The sequence below is a fragment of the Passer domesticus genome, chromosome 1 (genome assembly GCF_036417665.1).
Source record: "Passer domesticus isolate bPasDom1 chromosome 1, bPasDom1.hap1, whole genome shotgun sequence".
Taxonomy (NCBI): domain Eukaryota; kingdom Metazoa; phylum Chordata; class Aves; order Passeriformes; family Passeridae; genus Passer; species Passer domesticus.
In genome coordinates this window covers 15763548-15787991 of record NC_087474.1, presented here as the reverse complement: position 1 = coordinate 15787991, position 24444 = coordinate 15763548, and the positions used below count along the sequence as shown (strand labels likewise).

Here is a 24444-nt window from a genome sequence, read left to right as displayed (position 1 = left end):
GCATTCCTTAACTGGCACTGGCTTCCCACTTCTATCAAATACAAACTACTGATCTTTTTCAAGTTCCTCCATGTACTCTCCACGTTCCACACTACCTCTCTTTCATTATAGACTCATAAGCCCTCATCTCTTCTTTGCCCATTTATTAAAATTTAGGACAGCCTTCACATGTTATTTTTCTGAAACTTCTAAAAATTCTCTGCAACAAGTTTTTTTTTTAATCCAGGATAATGTAGTACTTGCTATTCAACTACAGCTACCTGTACTTAGAAAAGTTTCTGTCAACTGGGGATAATCTAAATGCTTCTGCAAAGGATTTTCATTTGAAAATGAGCAAAAATACTATTGAAGAGTGAAATGTGAAGAGTACACATTCTGAATTATGTTCAGATGTAATACAAGAGATGAAAACTAATGTCACTGTGAGTGATTTTAATTTCTGTTGTTTTTCCTTATTCTCACAGAAAGTTCTGTTGTGGTCAGCAGATGGCTGCATCATTGTGCAACAGTACTATTTTTTGTTGACAAATGGGCACTCAAGCTATCATATGAGGGAAATATGACAGCATTTAATATATTAGTTATAACCATAGACTAAAAATAATACAACTGTATATTGCAATAGTGTAGTGTAGAAACATAAGTTGTTCAATGAAAGAGGAAGTGAGAATTCACTTCCTTCTCCTAAAATTAAAAAAAAAAAAAAGAAAAGCTATCAGAGGAAGCACAATGCTATTGTCAAGTTCCTCTTTTAAACATTATTGATTCTATTAAGTTCAAAGGGAGCTCATATTCAACTTGTATTCTATGGAAAAACTATATTGCTAACTTCATCTGGAAAACACAGATTGCTAGTTCTATCCCAGTAAACCTTTCATTGTCTTATGCTCTTGGAATCAAGTGAGATGCTTCTTGAGTAAACGTGACACAATTGGCCACAGCTGGGTTATTGTAATTTCTTTGCACAGTTGAAGGAGAGTCTCACCTTGACTCTTGCTTGACTCACAGACATTTGGTTCCAGACCAGCACCAACTACAGGCCATGGAAAGCTGAAGAAGAGAAAGCTCAAATCTCCAAATTCTTAATAATAATATTCAGAACTCAGCTGTACATTATATGAACAAGGTAAATTCTACCCTTCAGAAAATCTATAGCTTTATGGAGGCAATTTTTTATTAACAATATGGAAAGAAATAAGTTCCCTTGCTATCTTATTTATCAGTAGCCATGTAAAGCTGAGACCACTGCTGCAGTGTGTTAAGCTCTAGCTTTTCTCTCAGGATTCATCATACAAGATTGTGGTAGGTTGGAAACGAAATAGTATTTATTTGGTTAAATATTGTCCTGTATCTCACACAAATCTAACATAATATGAGCTGGCCAAGAGACGTCAAAGCTGCCATGGTATGACAAAACTCTTAGCCTTAAATTTTTGCATTACATGTACTTTTTCTGTAGACTCAACTTGCACTTCTATGACACCACTTGGTCTGGCTCACTGGGACCTACCACAAAGGATTGAATGTGTAGCCAAATTCCAGCTGTGAATTTCATATACACCTCCCTTTGAGGTGGGGATAGAAGATGAAACTCAAAAATAGTTTCCCACAGTTGCCTCCATATTTAGTGCATGGTCTGAAAGCAAGTTCTGCTTTCTAGTTTCCCCCCTCATGAGCAGTAAGTGCCACACACTTAAAATGTATTTTGCAGGAGCAATCAGGAACTTCATTGGTGAAACATAGTCCTGATGACTATTTCTGAAGGTTTCCATCTGTTTCTTGCAGACAGTGTTTACACAGATGGGAAACAAGTGATTGTGCAAAAACTCTACTTTGTACTTCTGCACACTAGAAAAAAAAAGCATACAGGTAGTTTAGAGTGCAGTTTTCCTCATGTTATTCCTCACCCTCTATGCATATTACATCTGGACAAATGTTGCACACTACACATATGCTCTAAGTGACAGACACACAGCAGAAAACCTTGCAGCCTAATACTGACATGCTGTTACAGAAAATCAAATGCATGTGCAAAAAGATGTGACCTGGCATTTGTACTTAAAAAATATCTGCTGAGAGGGAAAGAAGAATAAATATATAGTCGGATTTTGGAGATACTTTCCAACAGCAAAAAAATTCTGACAATATCTCCTTAAAGAGTTCTGTAATCACTGTGAAAATAATGGATGGCTGGGAAGTGGGCGGGGGTGGAACAAATTTATTTTGAACCCTGAACAACAGAAAAAAAACATCTCAAAGTTATGAAGTTGTTTGCAACAACTATTGTGTTGTCAAAAGAAGACTATGAAGTGTTCCAAAGACTTTCCTTGGGCCTCCAGGAAATGGGGGAATATTCAATATTCATGTGAATGTAATGAAACAGGCAACATGTAGCAGGTAATGGAAAACACATAAACTTTATTTTAAAAAGGTGAAAGTTTAAACTGGTATGAACAGAGGACCAATTTCCATGCTTGCTCTCACACAAACTAACACATCCACCTTTGAATTGATGAAACTTCAAAAGAATGTTCTACCTGTATAAACCATGCTTACAACATTTTAGCAAGCAGGAAAGAAAAGTGCATAGGGAAATAAATCCCAGTGGAAAGAAGTGAGTAAGGAAAGGGTTGAATAGCTTTAAATTAGTAAAATATAGAATTAATTTCTTTCTATTAATAAAGAAATATTAATACTCATCTTTTGTCTTCAAGTACCTTATATTTACTTCAGTAAGAAGCTTCAAAACCTTACTCATTTCATGCTTAGTTTGTCACACATGTGAAATCTAACATACAGTATTTGTAAAATCAAATGCTCAGTTTAAAATTATAATTCTCATTAAGCTAACTTTTGCACACATTGCTCTGAGCAATATCAAAAAGCCTATTTTGTACAGCTAAAGAAATTATGTCAATAATAAATCCTGCCATTTTCAAATGAAGACCCTCAGGTTACAATTTTCTAGTTAATAACAAGTATAATTCGGAACAAGCTAGATGAGATTTCAATATTCCATGTCACGACATATACAGGTTTCCTTTTAAGGGTGCAGCTGATTTAATTTATTATAAGATTAATAAAGGTAATAAATGAGATGTGTTAGTCAGGCTTTTCCTGTCTCAGCTGCAATTTATGTTATATACTCAGCTCTCACAGTGAAGAAGGGGGCTGACTTGAACAGATGTCTACGAGGAACAAAAAGGGATATATATAGATATCTGCTATGAATGAACAGTTAGAAGAAATATGGATGTACAAAATTATTTTTATATGTGAGCGCAGGAAAACTTAGACTCTGATCTAAAACTCATTGAGTCCAATGAAAAAGTCTCCCTCAGGCATTTCTGACTTATTAATCAAGACCTTAGAGAAATTTTAGCAAATCCTGTAAATCCTGGATATCGAAATAGTTTCCTAAACATGTTCTACATGCAAAAATGGAAGCCATTGACTAACTCAAGGCCCTATCATACAAAGAAGGAAAAAAAAAAGGGAAATACATTTTAAAATTATGATGGTGGATAGAATTCTAGTAACTAAGCTTTGATCCTAGACTTTTCAGAAGTACTTCTAATTTCCTGGAGTTAAAAGTGTGAGTTTTCCAGCTTCATTCCTAACATTTTCATATTAAAACATCTTCTTCAGCTTTTCATCCAGGTTAAGATACTGGTTTTTTCGCTTTTGGTTTTCCACTGTAAGAACCAATGCTTTCCTCTTAAGAGTAGTGGAGAAATAATTCTATATTTTAGTTCTGATTTGCTGAAAGATGCCTTCAAAAGTATGGAAAATAAGATGGGCAAAAGGGTCATGGTTCTCTTTAGCACACTGTGTTTCAGCTTCTTAATTTGCTATAATTTTAAAGAACTTTATATGTTCTTGTTAATTAGCTTCTGTATACAATGCAGTCATAGTTCAGTTTGATTTAATGTGAGTTTTTAAATGTTGCTTTTGGAAATGTCTTCAATATAAGCTCTTAAATGAGAGCTTTCCATCTTTCTTATAAGGAAGTTTTAGGGTTTACAGGTCTTCTGTTGTATTGCACAATAACAAATTAATTTTTTTTAAACCCACCCTTAAATAGAATTAATACATATTGGAAGAACATGAAACCTGTCATTGCTACTTCCTTATACATATACTTTTTACTTTTGGCCTTTTAAGAAGATGCCAAACATTTTTCCAGAATGCTCTGACATTACAGTCTGCTGTGGTGATGTGAGTCACTTCTCACTACTTGCAATCTCTTAAAGCTTTCTGGAAAAGAAGTGTCTTGATGAAAGAACTTACCTGATGTACCCTAGAGGATCATCCAGTCATTGTACCAAAGATTTTCAGTATCTGCATGGTGCTACTTGAAAAGAGGATACTCCAGCCTTTAGATATCACTTGCCTTAAACATATATTTTTAATCCTGTTTTGTAGCTTGTATCTATGCATTTGTCCTCTATGATCAAAACTTCCATTCTCCCACCTGAAAGTTATCTTGTTTGAATAACCCCAAAACAAACAACCCTTTCAACTGCAATTGCATTCTCTACGTTTTGCTTTGACAAAAGTTCTAATTAATTGCACTGATTTTCTCTTTTTAAATCTTGGACAGGAGCACATACCTGCACCCTGTCCATTTATAACACTGAGCAGTATGGCCTGCATTACTCTGGGCAGGTAAGATCTTAATGTAGTGTCTCATTTACCCTGTAGAGAAAATTAAGGTCAGTCTCCATAAAGTCAGGTGATTATTATCAGTGTATAAAGTGATCTCAATAAAATTTAAGGGAGCACATTTTTGGTAAAATGTTGGGGTTTTTTCCAATGAAATGCTGGTTTCCTAACACTAGAAATATATCTATTTGTTCCCTTTCAAAAACAGATACTCTGCTTTAATTCTGAATTATCTGCGGCTTTATAGAAACATTACTAGGACATGCAATCCAAAAAGACTGGAGAGGTTAAGAAAGCTCTCTTCTTTCTTCCTCAGAAATGGGTGTATAATGACAGCATATCTACCCAGTGATCTACTCAGCCAAGATAATAGAAGGAAAACAACATTTCTAACTGCAAGGATTAGATCTTGAGTCACGCAACTGCTGAGAAACGCCCAGCTGTAACCTGGGTGGAGTGCATGTCTCCTCTTCCCATTAGAAAATGAAAAGCTTCTGGAGGAGAGCAGGCAGAATGTAGGGCTGGAATTCAGGGGAATGATTCCGCTGCACATTCATTTCATCTGACAGAAAACAAATTAGGAAGTTACTTATTTCCACCTCCTCTTCTCACGAATTTGTTTCTCTCTAACATCAGAACACACACTGTTAATCAAGTCTGTATCTGCTATAGCATTTCCCTCACCACATTTCTTCCTTATGAATATGTGATGACCTCCACCCATCCCACTGGAGCACAATTGTCATGCTCCTGAACACAGACCAAAAACTTCATAGATAGCACTCAAGATTATCTGGGATTTCTGTTATTTTCCTTTGCTTTCTAGATGTGTGCTGTTCTTACCTCCACTGTTCCTCTTATAGGCAATGCCAGGTGAGCTTTGGAGAGCTGCAAAATATATGCAAATATATTGCAAATATATGCAAATACTGCCATTGAGCTCTCTCAGCCTTTCCCGGGATACTTGGAGAGGACAGGAACAAATCTGGAGACAGAGCAAACAAAGGCTACTTTGTCCAAGCAGAATAGATGTTTCCTACATGATCTTAACAGATGTTTTGTTTATGTTGTTAAATACCAACAACAGCAAAATAAGTGTGAAACCAATAGTGTTATCAGGGTGTGACCATGTTACTGGTAGGACTGAAAAGATACTTTCTGACAACAAAATGCACCATCCAATATAAATCCTTAATACATGCAGAGTGTTCAGTGCTAAGTGCTTATTTAAAAATTTACTTTGGGATAAATTTTTTAAAAATTGCCAATGTAATTTCTTTTGAAATTACATCTTTCTTTGGCACCATAATGATACCAAAAATCAAAATTATTTGCAAATAAAGTCAGCAAAGACAATATGCAGTATCCATGGAATCTCAGATTCCCAAGTTCCTCAACAAAAAACTGTTCAATAACTATGTTCATGATTTTACAAATGTTGTTAGCCAAATTGAATTGTATTTTCATGTGGCTGGCCAAAAATGGAGATCTGACCTCACTAAAGACTCTGGTAAATTTTAGCCAGCATGTCAGTGAAATAATTTGGGGTTTTTTTAACAACATAAGCAGAACAATGCACTATTTCCTAAATGCATTCTTAAATATGGCCGAGCTGTCTCAGCTGGATTTTTTTTCAAAGCAATTACCCCTTAAAGCATTGAAACATATTTGCTGTGCAAAACATGGTGGTAGTTTAAAATCCTACCATCCTTTTTGCTATAATTATTTCATCTCATTATTTCATCAGTGTTGGAGGAATGAAACGCAGGATTTCTTGGCTACTTTGGAGCAAAATCTGGAATTTTAATACAAATTGCCAATAAACACAAGACTAAACGGAACTACCTAAACTGTAGGACTTCTCTAAACTGAAGTAGCAGAAGGAGGTGATGGTGACAACTTCACATTTTTTTCACTACTGCACTGTCAGTGCTTTAGATATAGAAGAAAAAAAAAACCTGCTAAAACCATTGTTTAAGCAAAGTTATAGGTGCCAAAAACACGATTTTAAATCAAGAGTGTTCTATTTGCATAGCTTACAGTACTCAAAATCTCTCTTAAACTTGGTGACATCAACACTTCTAAGGCCACACTGAATTTTCTGACGCTTGCTTTTTTAACTTCAGATGGAAACATCTCGATTATTTTTTCCCTCCCCAACTTTTTATGGAATATAGTGTTATAAAATCACTCCTGCTCCATGAATAAAATCTAAGTACCCTTCAAGGCAGCCTTTACGAAGTGACAAAAAATGCCACGAAAGCAGTTCGCTGCCTTGCACGTTATAGAAGACGTAGAGTCACTAAAGGGAGTGGGGAAAGAACCACAATTCTGGTTGAAAACCTGAGAGCGCCTGAATGCGCTGTCCAGCCGAGAGCGCCCGGCCGGGGCGGCCCGGAGCGGCCGCGGGAGGGGAGAGTAGGGGCCGGGCCGGGCCGGGCTGGACTGGGCCGGGCCGGGCCGGGCTGGGCTGCTCGGTCCGGCCGGGGTTTGCCCGGTGGACGCGGTCAGGGCAGCGTTCGCCGCCTCTAACAGGCCCGGGGGCGGAGTGCGGCGCTGCGAGCACGGCGGGGCTCTCACTTCCCTCCGGACGGCCGAGCTGAGCTGAGCTGAGCCGAGCCGGGTCGGGTCCCGCAGAACGGCTCCGCGCCTCCTCGCAGCCTCCGGAGCCCGCCCGTCCGCCCGCCAAGGTAAAGCGGGCAGGGAGGGAGCAGCCGGCGCCCTGAGGGCTCCCGGCGCCAGCGCGGCCCCCGGCGGCGCAGCGGGGCGGGAGGTGCGGCTCCGGGCAGCGCGGTCGCCGCAGAGGGGACGCTTTCCCTCACACCGAGCTCCCCTGGGACAGGGACCCCCCGTGCCCTCGGCGGGCTGAGGCGGGACCGGGCGGCTCCGCGCTGCTCCCGTGCTGGCTCTCGGTGCGGATTGTTCCCCTCGGCGGGGTTAAGCTGGGTCAGACCTTCCCTGGGGGTTGATCATTGCAAGGCGAGGGTGCCACAGCTGCCCTGAGGCCGGTGGGGGTCCCGAGGGACGCGCGGTGCCCCGATTCAGGGTCAGCGTTGGGAAAGGGAAGGGGAGCGGGAGAGAACTGCAGACCAAGCGGACACAGTGTGAATGCGCTAATCAGTCTTAAACTAAGCGTGTGAAAGGTGTGCGGATGTGGCCGAAGAACCAGTGCAGACTTCTGAGGAACACGGTTTACACGTCTCTGCTGCTGGTGGGCTTCGGCCACGTGCTGTGGGAAAAAACTCTGAAGTGTCCCCTGATTCAGAGAGCGTCCATCCCGCATGATGCCCTCAGCTGAATACCACGGAGAAGTAATTGAAATGCAATCTCCACAAGCTTGGGGTGGTTTTTCAATGTGTATCAAAAAGAGAAGTTATTAAATCTATTAATTATCACGCTGGGAAGATGTATCCGGTAATGTATTTTAGCAGCATATGATCCAGCCTGTCTTAACTTATTAAAAATTCGTTGCAGTAATACAGCCCACAAACAAAATAAGCAGGGTTCCACTAAACTAGCAGCTTAGCTTTTTGAATTTTAAACTTTCCACTTCCTGCCTGAGATGACTCTGTGAATAATTTGGCGCCAGTTTGTCTCTCCCTCTCAGAACTCCGGTTTCGGAACTTTGGCAGTAATTTTTCCTCTTTGAAATTATGAATTACATGACATGTGTGTTTTCTCATCTCTTCCAAATCTGCATCCATCTTATTTCACAAAAGAAATTTGTTGATTTTACCATTAATCAATTACCCTGCTGCTGCACAACAGTGATGCAAGTGTAGTTGGGCTGGATGTAGTCCATCTGTGTCATTAGAGACAAATTGGCGAGCCCCGGTGCTCCAGGGAGCTGTACTAGTGACCTGCTCCACCTGTGCAGTCTCCTAATCATGTGTCCCCACTAAATCTACAGTATTTTTTTCTGGTAACTTTGTAAACAGTATGAATTTTGGTTAAAACTTGACGTCTAAAACAATGTTTAAGTTTTTGCTGAACATCTTCGGTTCTTTTTCCCTGGTGAACTTTCTAAGGAGACTATTACATTTAATTGTACTTAATGCTTTGTGCAATCATTGCTTAAAAATGAAATAATTTGGTTTGAAATATGGCATACAAATTTTGGGAGGTTGAATCAATGGAGTATTACAAATAACTGAGTGTCCTTGTTTTATTCTCAGAAAATTCTGATCCATCTGAGAACACAACTGGGAAAATGTACTATCTCTGAAGGGAACATTTAATCATTCCCTGTGTCTTCTCTTTCTTTTTAAAATACTTCCTGCGGGTATTGCAGACTGTTCTGGTGTTTGGAAGCATAATGACTGATGCTTCAATGTAATTATTGAGTAAATTGTGTTTTAATTGTTCATGCTAGAATCTGTGATTATCGGTGTGTTGTATCTTCAAGCAGGGTATGATGCTTTTGAAGCGCTGGTTAATTTTGTTATCAAGTGTGTTTATTACAGCAAAGTTTGATTTTTTACAGATCAAAAGTCACTATATTGGTGCAGTGCCTAGTAGATCACACACCATAACTCATGTACCTGTAAATCAGGTGTAACCCTCATCTTTTTTGTAATTTATTATGAGACTAACACATTTGGTAGGGTAACAATTTGCACAAAAGAGGCAACAGTATGAGCAGATGGGCCTGTTGGATGTTATAACAATTTAACACAGTACTGAGCCCCAAGATTTCTTACAGGTAAAAAGATGTACCCAGCCCATTAAGATTTTGCTTTTGCTGTGTTTTACCTTTCCTGTCAGAAGAAATGTCTTAAAGCAGTAAGAGGAAGGAGAGGCAGAAAGCTTTCTTTCTCTTGCTCTGCCCTAAGTGATGAAGAGAGAGTTAGGACTTGTGGATGTAAGGATCAGCTATTGCATCTCTTTGGCCCTGGGAAATGTGTGAGAAAAGGACCAGTCTGTAGTACTGCTGCAGATGAGAGAAGGGGTTGCCTTGTTCAAGAGAGGACCTGACTTCCTTGCAGATTCATGAACATCTGACTATTGATAAGATGATCTGGGAGCATGGATTTTCTTAAAAGCATGCTTCTGTTTCAGAGGCTGCTTTACAGGAATGTAACAGAATTTTGTTTTCCTGTATATCATTAGAACATCAAGGCCCTTATTCTTTCCTGCTCTCTTTGCAAACTACACGGGTTTTTCTTTCTCACAGACTATTTTTTCCATCTTTGGTTGCAGTATATCTTGATTTTTTTGTTGTAGATTGGTCTGATCTGTTCTGATGACGACTTCCCATGGTCAGGTGCTGATCTGGGACCTCTTATTTGCCTGCAGCAATATGGAAGCTTTAGCCTTCCTTTGGAAGGTCTCTAGAGACAGTGGTAACGTGCATCCATGCAGACCTTCCAAAGCACTTCTTGGGCTTTTGAGGCACGACTATCTGTTGCCCTGATTTTTTAAGATTTTCTAAGCCTTCTGATGTTTGCATTTTTGTAACAAACTTTCTCACACACTTTCTGTAAACAACTTATTGTTTTGCATTCTTTTATAGGAGAAATTTGATAGACTATTAGTTTGTCCAGTGTCATTCGAGAGGTGGCACTTTCACTGTCCAATCCACTGTCACCTTTAGAAATCTATAAATGTTAGAATCAGAAAATAAACTTCCCTTTTTCCTGCCTTAAGAACAACAATGTGTCTGCGTCGTGCTGTCTCATGTCCTATAGTAACAACTCTCCTCATCCAGCTGTAGACATGAGCATCTGAGTCACATGAGGTTCTGAGTCACCTTTACAGTCTCTTACACAGAGAGACAGATACTGCTAAACCTTGCTTTGGTGCCTCAGTTTTAGGCAGCAGCCATGAATCATGCTCTATAAAATTGCCTTCCTTTCCATTCATTGTCTAAAAAGAGCTTAGGACAACCATGTCAGATGCAGATATCATTGAAATGCTATCATATGTCTTTCCATGATTAGGAGTGTTCCATGGCTCTTGGAAAAACAGGCAGTTGAGGCATTTCCTCATTGTCCAGCCTACTGATCCATAGCTACCCTAGATATTACCAGCAGAGCTACCAGTGTAGAAGATGTATGTTGTACTGTGAAAGAAACTGGGTGCTGTGTTCTTCTCAAGTTTCTGTAGGAGACTTTTGAGCAACTGCAGCAGCATATATGAGTTCATGTTCCTCACACCCCTCAGTTTCAATTTATTGTATTGCTTCTGGGTTTTGAATGAAAAAGAAGCAGAGATGACTTTAATCTGACTTAAAATTTCACTGTGGGAATTCACAAACTAGTTTGGTAATGATAGTTCAAAAATTTTAGACCTGTCATTAATTTAAAAGACTTTCTTCCAACAAAGTGACCTTTTAGATTTGTGTCTGGCTAATTGCTCTCATAATTTTTGCTGCCAGGAGCTACTCCAGCCTGCACACAGCTATGTTTCTTCTTGTTCATTGATTCAGCATGCTATGAATTTAGACTCAAATAAATAAGGGCTAAAGCCATTAGAAGTATTAGGAGTATTTTGGGGAGTAGATGCATTATGATTCCTAGAAGAAGGATGACCTTCAGTGTATATACAAATGAATTTTTCTCTGCTTCTCTGTGTAGAAATTCAAACAAAGTTACATCTCACAGAAGTTTTGCACCGGATACATCTCAGTGCGTTTCCATTTTTACTTTCACTCTGTATTTCCTTGTCATCTAAAGCCATGGATGTAAAAGTGTGCCATGTGACATCAGTATTAAAGGATAAAACTGTCTGGGTCTGCTATCAGTGATGAGCAGCCCCTGCATGGTTGATGCCACTACCAACGGAAAGTCCTCAGTTGTCCTCAGACAATCCAACTGATAAAGTAAATATTTTGGTGAAAATCTTGTCATTGTACCTACATTTGTCAGGGAGAGCAGGGATGGAAGGGGAGCAAATCTGCTTTTAGCAGCATTGCTGGTCCATCAAGAATAGAGAAAATCACTAGGAGCCAAAACCAATCATACAGGCACTCACTGGATGCTTTTGCTGATAAAAATTGCAAATTACCATTGGAGTCCCCAGTTTTAGGCAAAATGATGTGTCTGCCTCAAAGGAAACTCAGCAGAAAAGTTAAAAGGCTCAGCAGAATGGTCATTTAAACTGTTGGCATCAAGTCTATGTTGTCAGCAATGAAAACATGCTCCTTGGTGGCCTTAGTTGATCCATTTTGGTGCTCGCTGCATTTTCAGGTAACTCAGACTGCAGACACACAATTACTTTACTTCTGCATCAGAGCAAGATTTTGATGTACTTTTGAAGATTTTTCTAGTATTTTCTAACAGTGCTGGAAGTCATATTCCCTCACTTGCTATGGGGATTTCAATGAAGCTCATAAATAAGGATTATCAGCCCAAAAATATTTTTGAAAGGTGATGTGGTTTTTCTGTCTGATTGCAAATTAAAAATAAAAATTTAAAAAAAAAAAAAAAACAAAAACACACACAAAAATACCTTTCCAGTAAAATATGCATTCCTCTTCTCTCTGCATTTTGATGAAATAGTGTATTTGAAATATCTGCTGTACATGTGCCTTGGAGGATATAAGTACCTGAGACAGCTTTGACCAAGCAAGAATACATGCCAAAAACATGAACACAGATAACATTCACAAACACTTGTTTAGTGCTTAGTTTTGTCCTTTGGTGACCATATCCTCATGACTTAGGGGAACAGACCTAATGTTCGAGAGAGCAAATAAAAATGACCCAGTGGTTTTGGCTGCCAGTTCTAGGAAGGAATCCTTCATAAACTTAACTGCAGTTCCGTCCTATGGGGGCTAGGTTCTTGCACGAAATCCAGCAAAGCCTTTCATATCTGTCATTAGATTGGCCTCTTCTGTCTCCCCTGTGTTGTGATGGAGTTGCTGTGACCAGATGAGCATTGTTCCATCCCTCCTCCACTTCTGAGGGAAAAAAGAGAGGGAGGCAGTGACGTTTCCTTCCCACGGAAAACCTTAGAGAAAGGTAACAACGGAAATGTCACAAGGTTCTTCTCCTTTTGGTGCATTTTCTTCTCTTAACTGTTTCTTTGTGCAGTTCAGGGCTCTCCAGATTATGACAAAGTAACCACTGCCATACCAATACATCCTGTCTGTGGGGATTTCAGCCTTCCACTTTTCCTCACAGATCTTCATCTGAAACCTGCTGTTCAAACCTGCATGTAATCACTGCATTGTATAGACTGAAAGAAGGAAATCTGTTGGGTGAAAAGTTGGCAGTGGGCCTTGTACCTGACACTTCAGTCAGTAGTAAAACTGAGATTTGTAAAAGAATCTTCATTTGATTTTTCTACTACTCACTATGTTACTGAGCAAGGTACTTTGGTGAAATATCTATAAATCCATATTAAAGCATTACTTGCTTTATTTGATTTTAATATATGAACTTTGTGTGAAATAAACAGATGGATTCAATGAAACTTTTACAGATTCATCTATTTGCTTCACTCTTACTGTGAGAGCATTTTATGTTAGTGTCTTTTCCTTTTTCAGTGTTCCTTTCCCATACCATTTGTATGGGAACCATTTCCCATCCCTTAACCTTTTCTGGCAGTAGTAAGAACATGTGAGTATAAGAAATAAAATGGTGATTAGAGCTTTTGCCAATGATGGGTCATAGGAATAAGTTACTTGTGTGGGGAGACAGTTGTGTCATGGACCTTTGCAGCTTATTTTGTACTTACCTAGTGGATCACCATGGGAGGAAGTGAGTCCTGGAAAAGCTGAGCTGTTGACTATCCAACATATCAGTTCCTGCACGCAGATTTAGCACTGTAACTTTTCTTTCCTTTTTTCCTCTTCCTAAGTTTATGCTATTATTTTCAGTATTCCACATTTTTAACATCTCTTGATTCTATAGGGCATTGAGGAGGGGGAGGATTTTCCCCCTCATTTTACACCCCTCTATGCATTCCTCTCATCTGTGGGCTTCCTTGTCTACTCTTTTCTGCTTGTTAGACAATCTCTTAATGTGGGATCAGCCTACTTCATAGACTGTGAAGCTAAACATCAAAATTGCATTATTTTATTTTGCTGGCTATTGTTTAAAGTACAAGACAGGCTCTTGTTGTCATCTAAGTTCTGGACAGCAGTGTTGGGTAACAGGAAAAAAAAAAACAGGAAGGAAAACATTGCACCAACATCAACAAGCTACAGATTATGGGAAGGAATGTGGAAACTATAAATTTCTGCTACTGAGGGTTACATTACTCTCTTGCTATTCTGCCCTGCCATCGTGGCAAGGAAGGGGAGGTTCTGATACTGGGTTCTGATAACGTGTGTATCTCCAGTTGTTTATACCTGAGCAGAGCTGAAGTAAACACATTAACAACTGAAAATGGATGAGCCTGGGTAAGCTGGTGGTTCATGAGCTCAGGGGACACACTTCCATCCAGCGTTCTGCCTTTTCCAGGAGAAGATATGTTGGCAGAATGGAAATATTGTTCCTGTGTGCCATTAATCTGGCACAGAATAGGGAATTGTTTCTTTTACCAGTCTGGGTGAGGACATGGGGCTGGAAATATGTCTTCTATGATTTTATTCAGTGCAGTTTGCCCTGTTTGTATGGCTCATGAGGAGAAGGTCTCCAGACTGGACCATTCTACAGTAAATAATTCTGTGACAAAAGAAAAAGATGATTACCAAAACTGTAGCTGTATTTCTATTATGTTCTTAGACCACAAGCCAGACTGAAGCACATTGACTGATGTGAGGATACTGTATAAAAATGAACAGAAGTAGCACTGTTTTGATTCTCATAGAAACAATCCCCTTTGGGAGCTGACAGGAAGGTACAAAGTGCAGTTCTGGTACATAGAAATTGCTCCCAAGCTTTCTCCTCCTTGCATGTGCTTTACACCAGGTTGGTTTTTTGCCCACCTTTCATCAGGTGCTCACAGTTCCCCAGCTGCTCGAGTATATTTGGATTACATTTTCCGGAGCCCAGCATCCAGACTATGTGTGTGCCTGAGAGTTACTGGGGAGAGGATCTTGGTGAGGAGTCTCGCACCCAGCCTGCATGCCATATCCCTCTACACGTCTTTACCTCAGCCATAGGTTAAATGCTTTTCCTGTCCTCTTGCAGAACAAGAGCCCTTTGCTAACCCCCTCCTCTGGCCTTGAGTAACTTCTTCCTGACATATTGTGAGTAAGCTTTTTGGCAGTCCCTTGTTTCTTTCAGCTTCACTTAAATGAGCTTCAGTGACCATTCAGCAATCTTGCCATCCTGCCTCACCCTGAGAACAGGACCCACAGCTGCTTCTCCCAGACACCACTCTTGACAAGGGTGTTAAAAAAAAGTGTTTGGGGCAGTGCAAACACACTGGGAGGGGAGAGGGGAAGGCTGGGGATGGAGGAGATCCATCACAGAGGTGAGGGCTGCTGAGGCAGCAGCATCTGCAGGATGGCCTCACACTCACCATCCTGTGGGGCTTTACAGACAGACATTTAATATGTTAATGTCTGTCTGTCTGTCTCTCCCCACCCTCCTCACACCCTCTGTCACTCTCTATGAAAATGGAGTTCTCAAATATCACAGAAAAAGATGGCATAGGAGTTCCTGTGGTGTTTAAATTATTATTATTATCATCTTTGCAAAACAAGTGTCAAATACAACTGCTGCCGTCATTTAAGTGAAACAGTGTAGTTTCAGGTCTATGAAATCTGGGACTTTTGGACTGATAGAGACTTCTTCCAAAATCTTCCAAGTCCTCACGGCAGGTTTGTTCCTGTAAAACATGTGACATAACTGTGTATTTCCAAAATGGCAAAAAAGTGAACAAGCTTTCAACAGGTTTAATTGTACAAATGACATAGTTAAAATGTATGTGAAACATGAGTAGGATCTGTGAGTTTGGGGTGCTTTTATCTAACAATGTTTGTGTTTACTTCTGGGTGGGTGATTCTGGAATTAGTAGAATATAAACTCTAGTACCCCACGTTAACATCAGAATAGGACTCTCTTGATTGTATTTATCTGCCGCTTTAATGTTAATCCAAAGATGTCATTTATTTATTATCTAATAAGGATACTTTGCAGTTGTGCAGTCTTCCTGAAGCTACTTGTGTTTTAGTGTGTCACTTTTATTCCCTCATGAATGGAGTTATAGTATGTCACACCCTCCCTGAGATAAATATGCAATGGAACTTCAGCTGCAGATAAGCCTACAGTTATTGGCCCACCACATTTCCCAGAAGAATAGTGAATATTAGCAAAAAACAGCTTTCAGAATTATCACTGTGTGCAAGCTTTTTATTGGAAAATACTGTGCTTATCAATGCTAGGTAAGTACAGTGCTGGAAGCAGTCTAATTGCTTTTGATCTATGCTTTTCAAAATATGAGCTAGTTTTAAAGCAGAAGAGAGTTACAGAGCCATGTCATGTAGGTAAGAAAGAGGAAAGTCACCATGCTAATTACCAAATCTGATTGTGATTTTGAAACCTTGGGGTCAGCTACCATTTCTGTTGTATCAGCCCAAAACTTCAATTTCCATTCTTAGTATCTACTAGAATTAGTAACTAATTGGATTAGGTTCCTCTAGACTGAAGTCTGCAGAGACAGATGTTCTCTTGTACCTTACTTCATAAAAGTGGGCCTAAAGGTCTGTTAAGGATTTTTTACTAGATGGGATGAAATAGCTGGTTAAGGAACTTCCATCCTGGCTCACTGAGGTGTATGAGAGACGTGTGTAGTATGAGACATTCCTTGACATCTAGCTGTCAAATCACTGCAAGAAACCTGGTTAGATCTATTTCAGACCTGCAGTCCATGTGGCCAGAAGTTTCTCCCCAGCTGTGGCTGGCATCATGTACTTCACAAAGAGGCAAGAAATCTCGTGCTGGAAGCTGTGGTGTAACCTGTCTGTTGTGAAAGCTTTACTCTGGTTCCAAATTGGTGGAGTCTTTATTTTAGGTCTTATGAGGTTCTTCATCCTTGCCTGAAGCTCCCTGCTATTCTATACTTCTAGCTACAACTGCATGTAGACAAAACCAACTCCTCAGCTTGCTTACTCGCTAGTTTTGATAGTGAGTTTCACAGTTACACCATGCATGTTTCCCTGGAACAGTTATTTTGACTTTCATTTACTATCCTGTTTAATTTGTGGTGCAAGTCAGGATGGAATGGTGCCTCAGTAACTTTCCCCAAGGTTTTGGTGCATTTTTTTAAATCACACTAGTTTCACACCTGCTTTCTGTGACAATCAGTTACTCTCATTCCAGCTTTTCGCTTTATGGTGGGACTCTGTCACTTCCGTCATGCTTCCCTAGTTTTCTTCCATCTTCTGTCTTTGTTGTGGGATGATCTACCTTGTGTAGTCTGCAGCACACAAGGATGAATCTCTGATTTGAGCGATTTACTCCTCAGGCTACTGCTGTGTCTCTCTAAAATATTCAAAATTTCTTCATTCCACTGCAGAAAGCATTTGAGTGTTAAGCAATTGCAGGAGGTTGCAGTGCTGTTAGTGGTCACCTCGGTAGTCAAACAGTGTTCATTTTGGTGGTGCTGGTACTCTGACACGCACTGTAGTGCAGAGGCTAGGACTTGAAGGTGTGCTTTTGATGTTTCTGTGTGACTTGTCGAAATATACTTCATGTATTTTTATCTCTGCTATTTACGTATGTAGCAGTTTAAGAATAGCAGCAGTACTTTTGATGTAGTGAGTGTGTCTGTAACTGTTCACCAGATCACTAAGTGGGCTGGTTCATAGCATGAATGCACCGTATGTCTTTATCTTCTGTCACCATGCTGTTCCTCATTCCTTTTTGGTTGCAGTCCTTTGGTTACGGGTCTAGAGAGACCGAGTTGTGGTTGGTGTTTCCGGTTGAGTGTTGCACCAGAACTTTGAACTTGTTTTCTTTCTGCTGTGCAGAAACCATTTTAGTTTGTAGCTTAGATCACACTTCCTGTGAACAGAGACTAGCTCAATCATGTCAGATTATAAATACTAAAATATTAACAGTTCAAACTCTGCTTGGTATCTATAGTACCGTGTCTGGGTTTTTAAATGTACGCTGTATGGTCACTTTTTCAGATTTAATTTTATTTTTAAATACGTTCTACTTTTTTTTTTTTTTTAAGCAGGGTGAATTTTGTACCACTGTTTTTACTCTTCCTGTGGAGTGTTAAAGGTTCTATCAACAATTCAATTTCCTATCTAAATTGGGAAGGTAAAAAAAAAAAAAATAGATCCAGTGGTTCTGCAGTGGGGTGAATTAATGAGTCAATATTTATGTATTGCATAAACTAAAAGTGAGACTCATTGGTAGTTAGAATAAGAAGTTGAAGAGAAAATGTTCCAATCTCTTAGATATACAGTATGAAAAAGGTAGGAGTATTAAATAAAATAAATTTTTAAAAGGTTTTTATGAGAGCGTTGTGAAGATTTGAGAATGTGAAAAGGGGGAAATAAAAAACAAGGAGTACTTTTAACTGTGCTACTGTCCAGAAGGCTTCAGTTTGAAAATCAGTCACTTTAAAAATACTTTACATTTCACATATATGGCTTCCCACAAAGCCCTTCTCAGCTTGGTTTTTTTTTGGCGACGACTACAGTTTCCTCATTTTGTTTAAATTCTGGTTTTTTTCTCTTCCTTCTCTTTCCTCTTTCTTGCCTACATGACATGGCTCTGTAACTCTCTTTTTTTTCTCCACTTAGAATCTTATGCATAATCTGGGAAACTTAAAGTACTGTTCTGTTTGGTTTGGGTTTTTTTCTGTTTGAGTTTATTGTAGTCAGTAGTGATTTTAAGAGCTCCTAGTATTAGAACAAAATAGAGAAAAACCTGATGGAAAAGTTACAGTAGAGTAGGACTGGGTATGAAACTCAGTATTCTTCTGGGCACTTTGCTAAATCTTTTCCATTGTTTTGTTAATAACAGCTCATAAACCTACATATTTCACCTTGAATTTCTGGTTTTAGTAAGTTCATGGCTATTTGTAAAATTCAGACAAATTTGCTGATCCAAAATGCAGCAACATCCAACAGGATAATTTCCAAAGCTGCAAGTTTTCTAATCTGTTTATTTCTATTGTAGCAATCAAATAAAAGAAATGGATATAAGTGGAGAGAAGAAGAGTGGATGGACAGTCTTCTGCAATTCCATGCTTTAGGGATTCATTACTATCTTTAGTTGTTCTAGCTCTTGGAAAGATCTTTGGTGAATATATAGAGTTCTTATACCAATTTAAGAGCTTATTCAGTGTGTTTTAACATTAAAAAAAAATCAGCATATTTGTTGATTATGATAACAATTTTGTCTTCCTAAACTAAATCAATAAAAATTCAAGAGAAAATAAAATACCAGTACAGGCAGTGGCTTGATGGCAACATGACTTTATCTTTTTTGTTATTGTTGTTGTTAATTACTGAGGAGGTTTGATATTTTCCTTTTTAGACAGTTCTTACTACTCCTTGTGATAAGAAGTTGCAACTGGTTACAACTCAAGTAATTGTTTGCCATTTTTATATTTCTATTCTGTAAAAGTATAGTAAAGGAGGATTTCAGTTTGTCAAAAGAACTTGTATGAGGATCTTTTCTTGAAAGTTGATGTTATTAGTGCTTTAAAAAAATCTACCAAAAACGTACAAATAACTGGAACTGATAAGATTTCCTTAGAAGATATTTTGATCTCCTAAATCAGAAAACAGGAAAACATAAAATTATTCAGCATTATTTAAACACTGATGAGATACTTGTCAGTATGAACTGCTGGTCCATTTTTTGTCACATAACAAATGTATCCTCACTCTGCCTGATCAAATAAGTGCCATTTTATCTAGCCTTTCTATGAAAATTGATGCTCCAAGTGCCAGGTGTGTAGGAAACTACACAGCTGTTGAGCCAAATAAATGAATTAAGATTCAGTAATCACATGCCACCCAGCATACAGCTGAGTCTACAAAAGCAGAGTGTTGTGTACAAGCCTCTGTGTGAGAAGTGTGGTACAGACAGAGTGAGTGAGCCATCCAGTGTGCTTTGTCACCTGGAAAGGAAGCAGATAAGATGACTTTAACTCTCCACTCACTCAGTCCTGTGTGATGTCTGTTCCTTGGGCAGAGCTGTGCAATCTCCATGGCTGGGCTATGGTTGCCCTCAGCTCTGTCAACCACATCCTATTAAAATGTCTTTAAGAGTATCCAGTTCCCAAATCTTTAAGTCTTTGATTTCTGGGACATGAGAGAAAAGTGAAAGTTGAAAGTTCAGTTCTTGGTTACATGTGCCTTGTTTAGTTACATCACAATTCTCAAAAAACAGATACTGATTTTAGGGTTTAGTGACATTAATAATTTATCCATGGAATAGTTACATGACTCAACATGCTTATTAAAGGAAAAGCATTAAGACTGAAGAACAGAAAACTTGCTGGTTTTCTTTTCTTACCAGTCTTTATAGTCATTAGAGTTGTTCTTGTCCTCAGTTGATTGCTTTCTTGCATCAACCTGGTCCTCATCTTGTAAGGTGCTGTGGTTGGTTGCCTTTGGCTGCTACCAGGTGCTTAACAAGATGCTCTATCACTTCCCCTCCTCAGCAGAATAGGGAGAGAAATTACAATGGAAAGCTCAGAAATTGAGGTAAGAACAGCGAGATCACTTGCTAAATACCTTTGAGCAAAACAGGCTCAACATAGGAAAATTAAGTTAATGTATTGCCAGTTTATAAGATGGTAGGATAATGCAAAATAAGAAGAAAAGTACAAAGATCTTCACCCCATCCTTTCCTTCTTCCCAGCTTCAGCTTCACTTCTGCCTTTTTCTACTCAAGTAGCACAGGGGGATGGGGAGTGGGGTTTGCAGTCAGTTCATAATGCTTTATCTCTGCTGCTCCTTCCTCTTCACACTGCTCCAGCATGGGGACCCTCCCAAGGGAGACAGTCCTTCATGAACTTCTTCAACCTGGGACCTTCCCCCAGGCTGCAGTTCTGCAACAGCTGCTCCAGCCTGGATCCTTCCCACCAGGCAGAGTCTTGGAGGAGCAGCCTGCTCTGGTGTGGGTCTTTCATGGGGTCACAGGTCCTACCAGAAAACCTGTGCTGTGTGGGCTCCTCTGCACAATCTGCAGTTCCCACCAGGAGCCTGCTGCAGTGTGGCACACTGTGGCCCTCATCTTCTTTCAGGGCATGTCCACCTGCTGTGGCAGGGGGACCTCCACAGGCTGAAGAATGGATATCTGCTCTGGCATGGTCCTCTGTGGGCTGCAGGGCAACAACCCGCATGGCCTGCAGGCTCACTCTGCTCCAGTGTCTGGAACAACTTTCCCTCCCTCAATACTGACCTTGGAGTCTGCAGGATTATATTGCTCATATTTTCCCACTGCTCTTTCACAGCTGATCTGCAGCATTTTTTACCCTTTCCTAAGTGCGCTGTCATAGAAGTGCCACCAGCATTGCCAATGGTCTCAGCTTTGGCCAGCACCAAGTCTCGGAGCCACCATGAACTCCTGTCCCTCTCTGACATGGGGGAACTTCCTTCTCACAGAAGTCACCGCTGCAGCCATGCTGCCCTCCTCCCCAAACCTTGTCACAAAGTCCAGTACAGGTGCACACAAACCCAGAGAACTGACAGGACCACTTACATGTTTAAAGTTTGGTCCTACTTTGAACTCTGGTTTTATGTGTTTGGTACCACAGCTCTCAATCCTTTGCAGGCTTGAGCCTCTTAATAAAATGATGTTTCTAGTCCTTGTCTCTGGTAGTATTTCACAGCAGATACCCTTTTACACTGCTTCTTTCCCTGCAAAGGAACAGATTTATGAGGAAGAGGATTATTACAGGAGCTGTGTATTCCCCATGGCTGAGCACCACTGGTGTGGGCTCCTGTCCTCACACTGGCCTCTCACAGGAAGTGCTGCCATCGGCAGTCATGCAGCATGTACCCGTTTTCCTTGTCTCAGTGTGCTTCCTCAGGTCTCTTGAGGTTAGGTGAGACTGGAGTTCTCTCAGTGCAGTAATAATTGAAAGAAAAATGGAGAAATACTGAGCCAAAAAGTTGGTCATCTACCTAACCATAACCTAATTTTGCAGTAGACAACACTCAAGAAATTCCTGTAGTATTAGTTATCTAAGCCAAAGAAAGAAGTCTTTCAAGATGGAGCATTCAGGAATTTCTCAACTTCAAACTTTTTTCCCTCTCTGTCTGTCACAGGCTACATTTTTTTATGTTTGGGATACAACCATGGTTTATTTGCAGGTGACTTTGTATGAAATGAAATTATAAAAGGAGGCAGTTGGAACTTCTGATGAGCATAGATCTGAAGTGTGTGTTTTAGCATATATTGCATAAGGGTTCTGAACTGTTACTAGTTCTAAGGTATAGATTCATGTTTTTGTAAGTCATGAGCAATTGTTTTAAAGTTATTTGTAAACACAATATAAAAGAGCATTTTGTATGTTCTGGTTTCAACCACCATTGCTGGCTTTGAAATGAACTGAAATTAACTTCTTGTTTGTGGTTTGTTGGTTTTTTTCATTTCAGATGGAGCAAACCTGTGATGATATAGATGAAATGTTCAGCAATTTACTTGGGGAGATGGACATGCTGACTCAGGTAAATAATTTTTTTTCCATCAAGGTTAAAAAAAATAGTTATTGTATATTAGACAAAAGAGGGAACTATTCTACATTTTTCATGCACTTCCACTCTGAATAAATACAGTTACATTATTGTGGTAAACCTTCAGCTAAATTTCTCTGCTTGACAGTTAAAACAAGTGGCCCAAACAATAAGATAATATCAGTACAGGGTAGGTTGTTAAAGAGACCTAACTGCTTGTGAAAGACATTTTCTGAAAAAAAAACCCCATCTCAGCAATTTAAATTTGTCTGGATTTGATCCAAAGAAATTAAAGGATTCTGTGAAAACAGGAAGAGTTTGAGTCTGAATTTTCAGGTATGAATGCTTAGCATACATGGGTAAATGGGATGTAGCCTGAGTGTCAAATGTAAACTTTGGAAATGAAAGCAACATTTTGAATATATGTTTAAAGGATTCTTTAGATATGGCAAAACATTAAGCTGCAGTGAGGGTGGCATTCAAGAATTCATGGAGATTTTGTTCCCAATGCAGAATACACTCTTGAGAATATAAAACAGCATGAGCCTTTTTCTGAACCTCTAATCATTAAATACTTCCTGCAAAAGCTGATGAGAGGAGAATTTTTATTTCTAGAAAAAATCTACAAAGGAAATACATTTGTTGTATTTTAGTAAATGCATTATTGAAAACACTTAAGTTGTCATCTTGGATGTGTGAGTTTGGTTAGAGCCTCTGTTTTGAGAGGGTCTTTCTTCTTGGTGAATGCCAGTGCTTGACAAAATAAATACCAATAATTCTAAGGCACAGAATAGAAATTGTGTTTAAGCTGGGTGAAAGCCAAGATTTCACATGGTGTTGTTAGCTGTCAAATCACAATACCTTGTCCCTCAGTAGCCTTTCTGCTCTTCAGGGCTTTTTGAAAATGTGCATATTTATTTTATGTATTGATATATTTACGTATGGAGGGATTTATGGTAATCTCATTTCATTATTATGCCTTCAAAAGAACAAAAGTCTGCTTGTCATAAATTTTACCTCCTCAGCCTGGACACAGCAGTGTTACAAGTGCAGTGGAGCAAAGAGCGTAAGAGAGTGAGTCTCTTGTCTCTGTGCTCCCCAGTGCAGTACTGGGTGGGACGGAGTGTTCCTGAAATTGAGACAGGCTTCTCCTCCTCTCTAAAGTTCTGACATCACATCTCACAGCATGGTGTGGGAGAAGGAGGCAGGGGTGTCTGAAAGCCTGAAGACTTTCAGTTAACTGAACTGGATCTGTTCATTCCCTCAGACTCTTAACTTTCAAAACAAGACTGTAGGTAGACTGGTGAAAATGTGTGAAAAACTATCAGTTCCTAAAGTAAGTGTAAATGATAGAAGCACACAGAGATACCTCTAGATGGCATAACAGGGCTGAAAAAAAGTGAAAATTCATAATTGGCCTTTTCTGCTGCAAATTAGGAATTCTCTATTTACACAGTTTACATTCCAATAGCATGGGGTTTTGTTTGTTGTATTTGGGTTTGGTTTTTTGTTTTGGGTTTTTTTTTTTCAAGAAATAGCAGAAAGCTACAGCTAGGTTTCATTTATATTGATAAATAAAGCACTCTGGAAAGAAAATGACACTGTGGCTTAAGTGTGTACACAGCTAAACTCTTTCCACATCCCTCTTCAAAATACCCAAGGAAGCTGAAAATCAGTCTGGCTTTGCCCACTGTCTCGATTAGGAACAGTGCAGTTCTCTCCAGTTCCCCACACCAAGCCCAGGTGTTGGCTGACAGGAGTTGCTGCCATCAACACTGGACTGAGAACATGCAAAACCCTTGCCATGATTGTGAGACAGTGCTTGAACCCTTGTCCTGGCCCTAGTTAGTCTTCCAGTCCAACATAATCTCAGAGAGCAGTGCATGTCATTCTGTTCTTGAAGAGGAATTTATTTCATTAGATAAATTCAGCTAATTGATTTTCAAATGTTAATGTATGTAATAGTAATTATATCAACAGATACCTGTTTTGCTTCTACCTTAACAGAGTTTAGGAGTGGAGACTGTACCACCTCCATGCCCCAAAGTGTCCAACAACGAATTGAGCTTTACAGTTGGTTTTAAAGATTTAAATGGTAAGTAGCTGAATGGACTCTTTCATGCCATTTATGATTGCTTAAAATACCTCACAGCAACAAATGAGAAGAAAATCTTTACATACCCTTGGTCAAAAACCCAATACCAAACAAAAGAACCCTGTTTTGCTGGAGGGGG

The 24444-nt window shown here is 39.5% G+C and overlaps 1 protein-coding gene and 1 long non-coding RNA gene across 8 annotated transcripts in view; one reads left to right on the top strand and one right to left on the bottom strand.

Moving 5' to 3' along the window:
• The window catches only part of APBB1IP (amyloid beta precursor protein binding family B member 1 interacting protein), a 75602-nt gene that overhangs the window by 4385 nt on the left and 46773 nt on the right, over positions 1–24444 (top strand). The window contains exons 1-3 of one of the 6 annotated variants that reach the window (XM_064407292.1): positions 7236–7355; positions 22133–22204; positions 24218–24305. In XM_064407292.1, coding sequence (XP_064263362.1) covers positions 22133–22204; positions 24218–24305 — 160 coding nt within the window. In that variant the 5' untranslated portion in view covers positions 7236–7355. Of the gene's footprint in view, positions 1–7235; positions 7356–7747; positions 7977–20108; positions 20234–20263; positions 20326–21824; positions 21848–22132; positions 22205–24217; positions 24306–24444 lie in introns of those variants that run through there. The other 5 variants (XM_064407257.1, XM_064407276.1, XM_064407284.1 and 2 more) reach the window with 5 other exon arrangements.
• Positions 449–7697, bottom strand: LOC135293387 (uncharacterized). Of its 2 annotated transcripts, none has more exons than XR_010355480.1 (3): positions 7619–7697; positions 5509–5650; positions 449–5227 (listed from the first exon to the last, which is right to left on the bottom strand). It is a non-coding gene; the product is annotated as an uncharacterized LOC135293387 (long non-coding RNA). The 2 variants fall into 2 exon arrangements; XR_010355478.1 differs by lacking the exon at positions 7619–7697 and adding an exon at positions 6885–7033.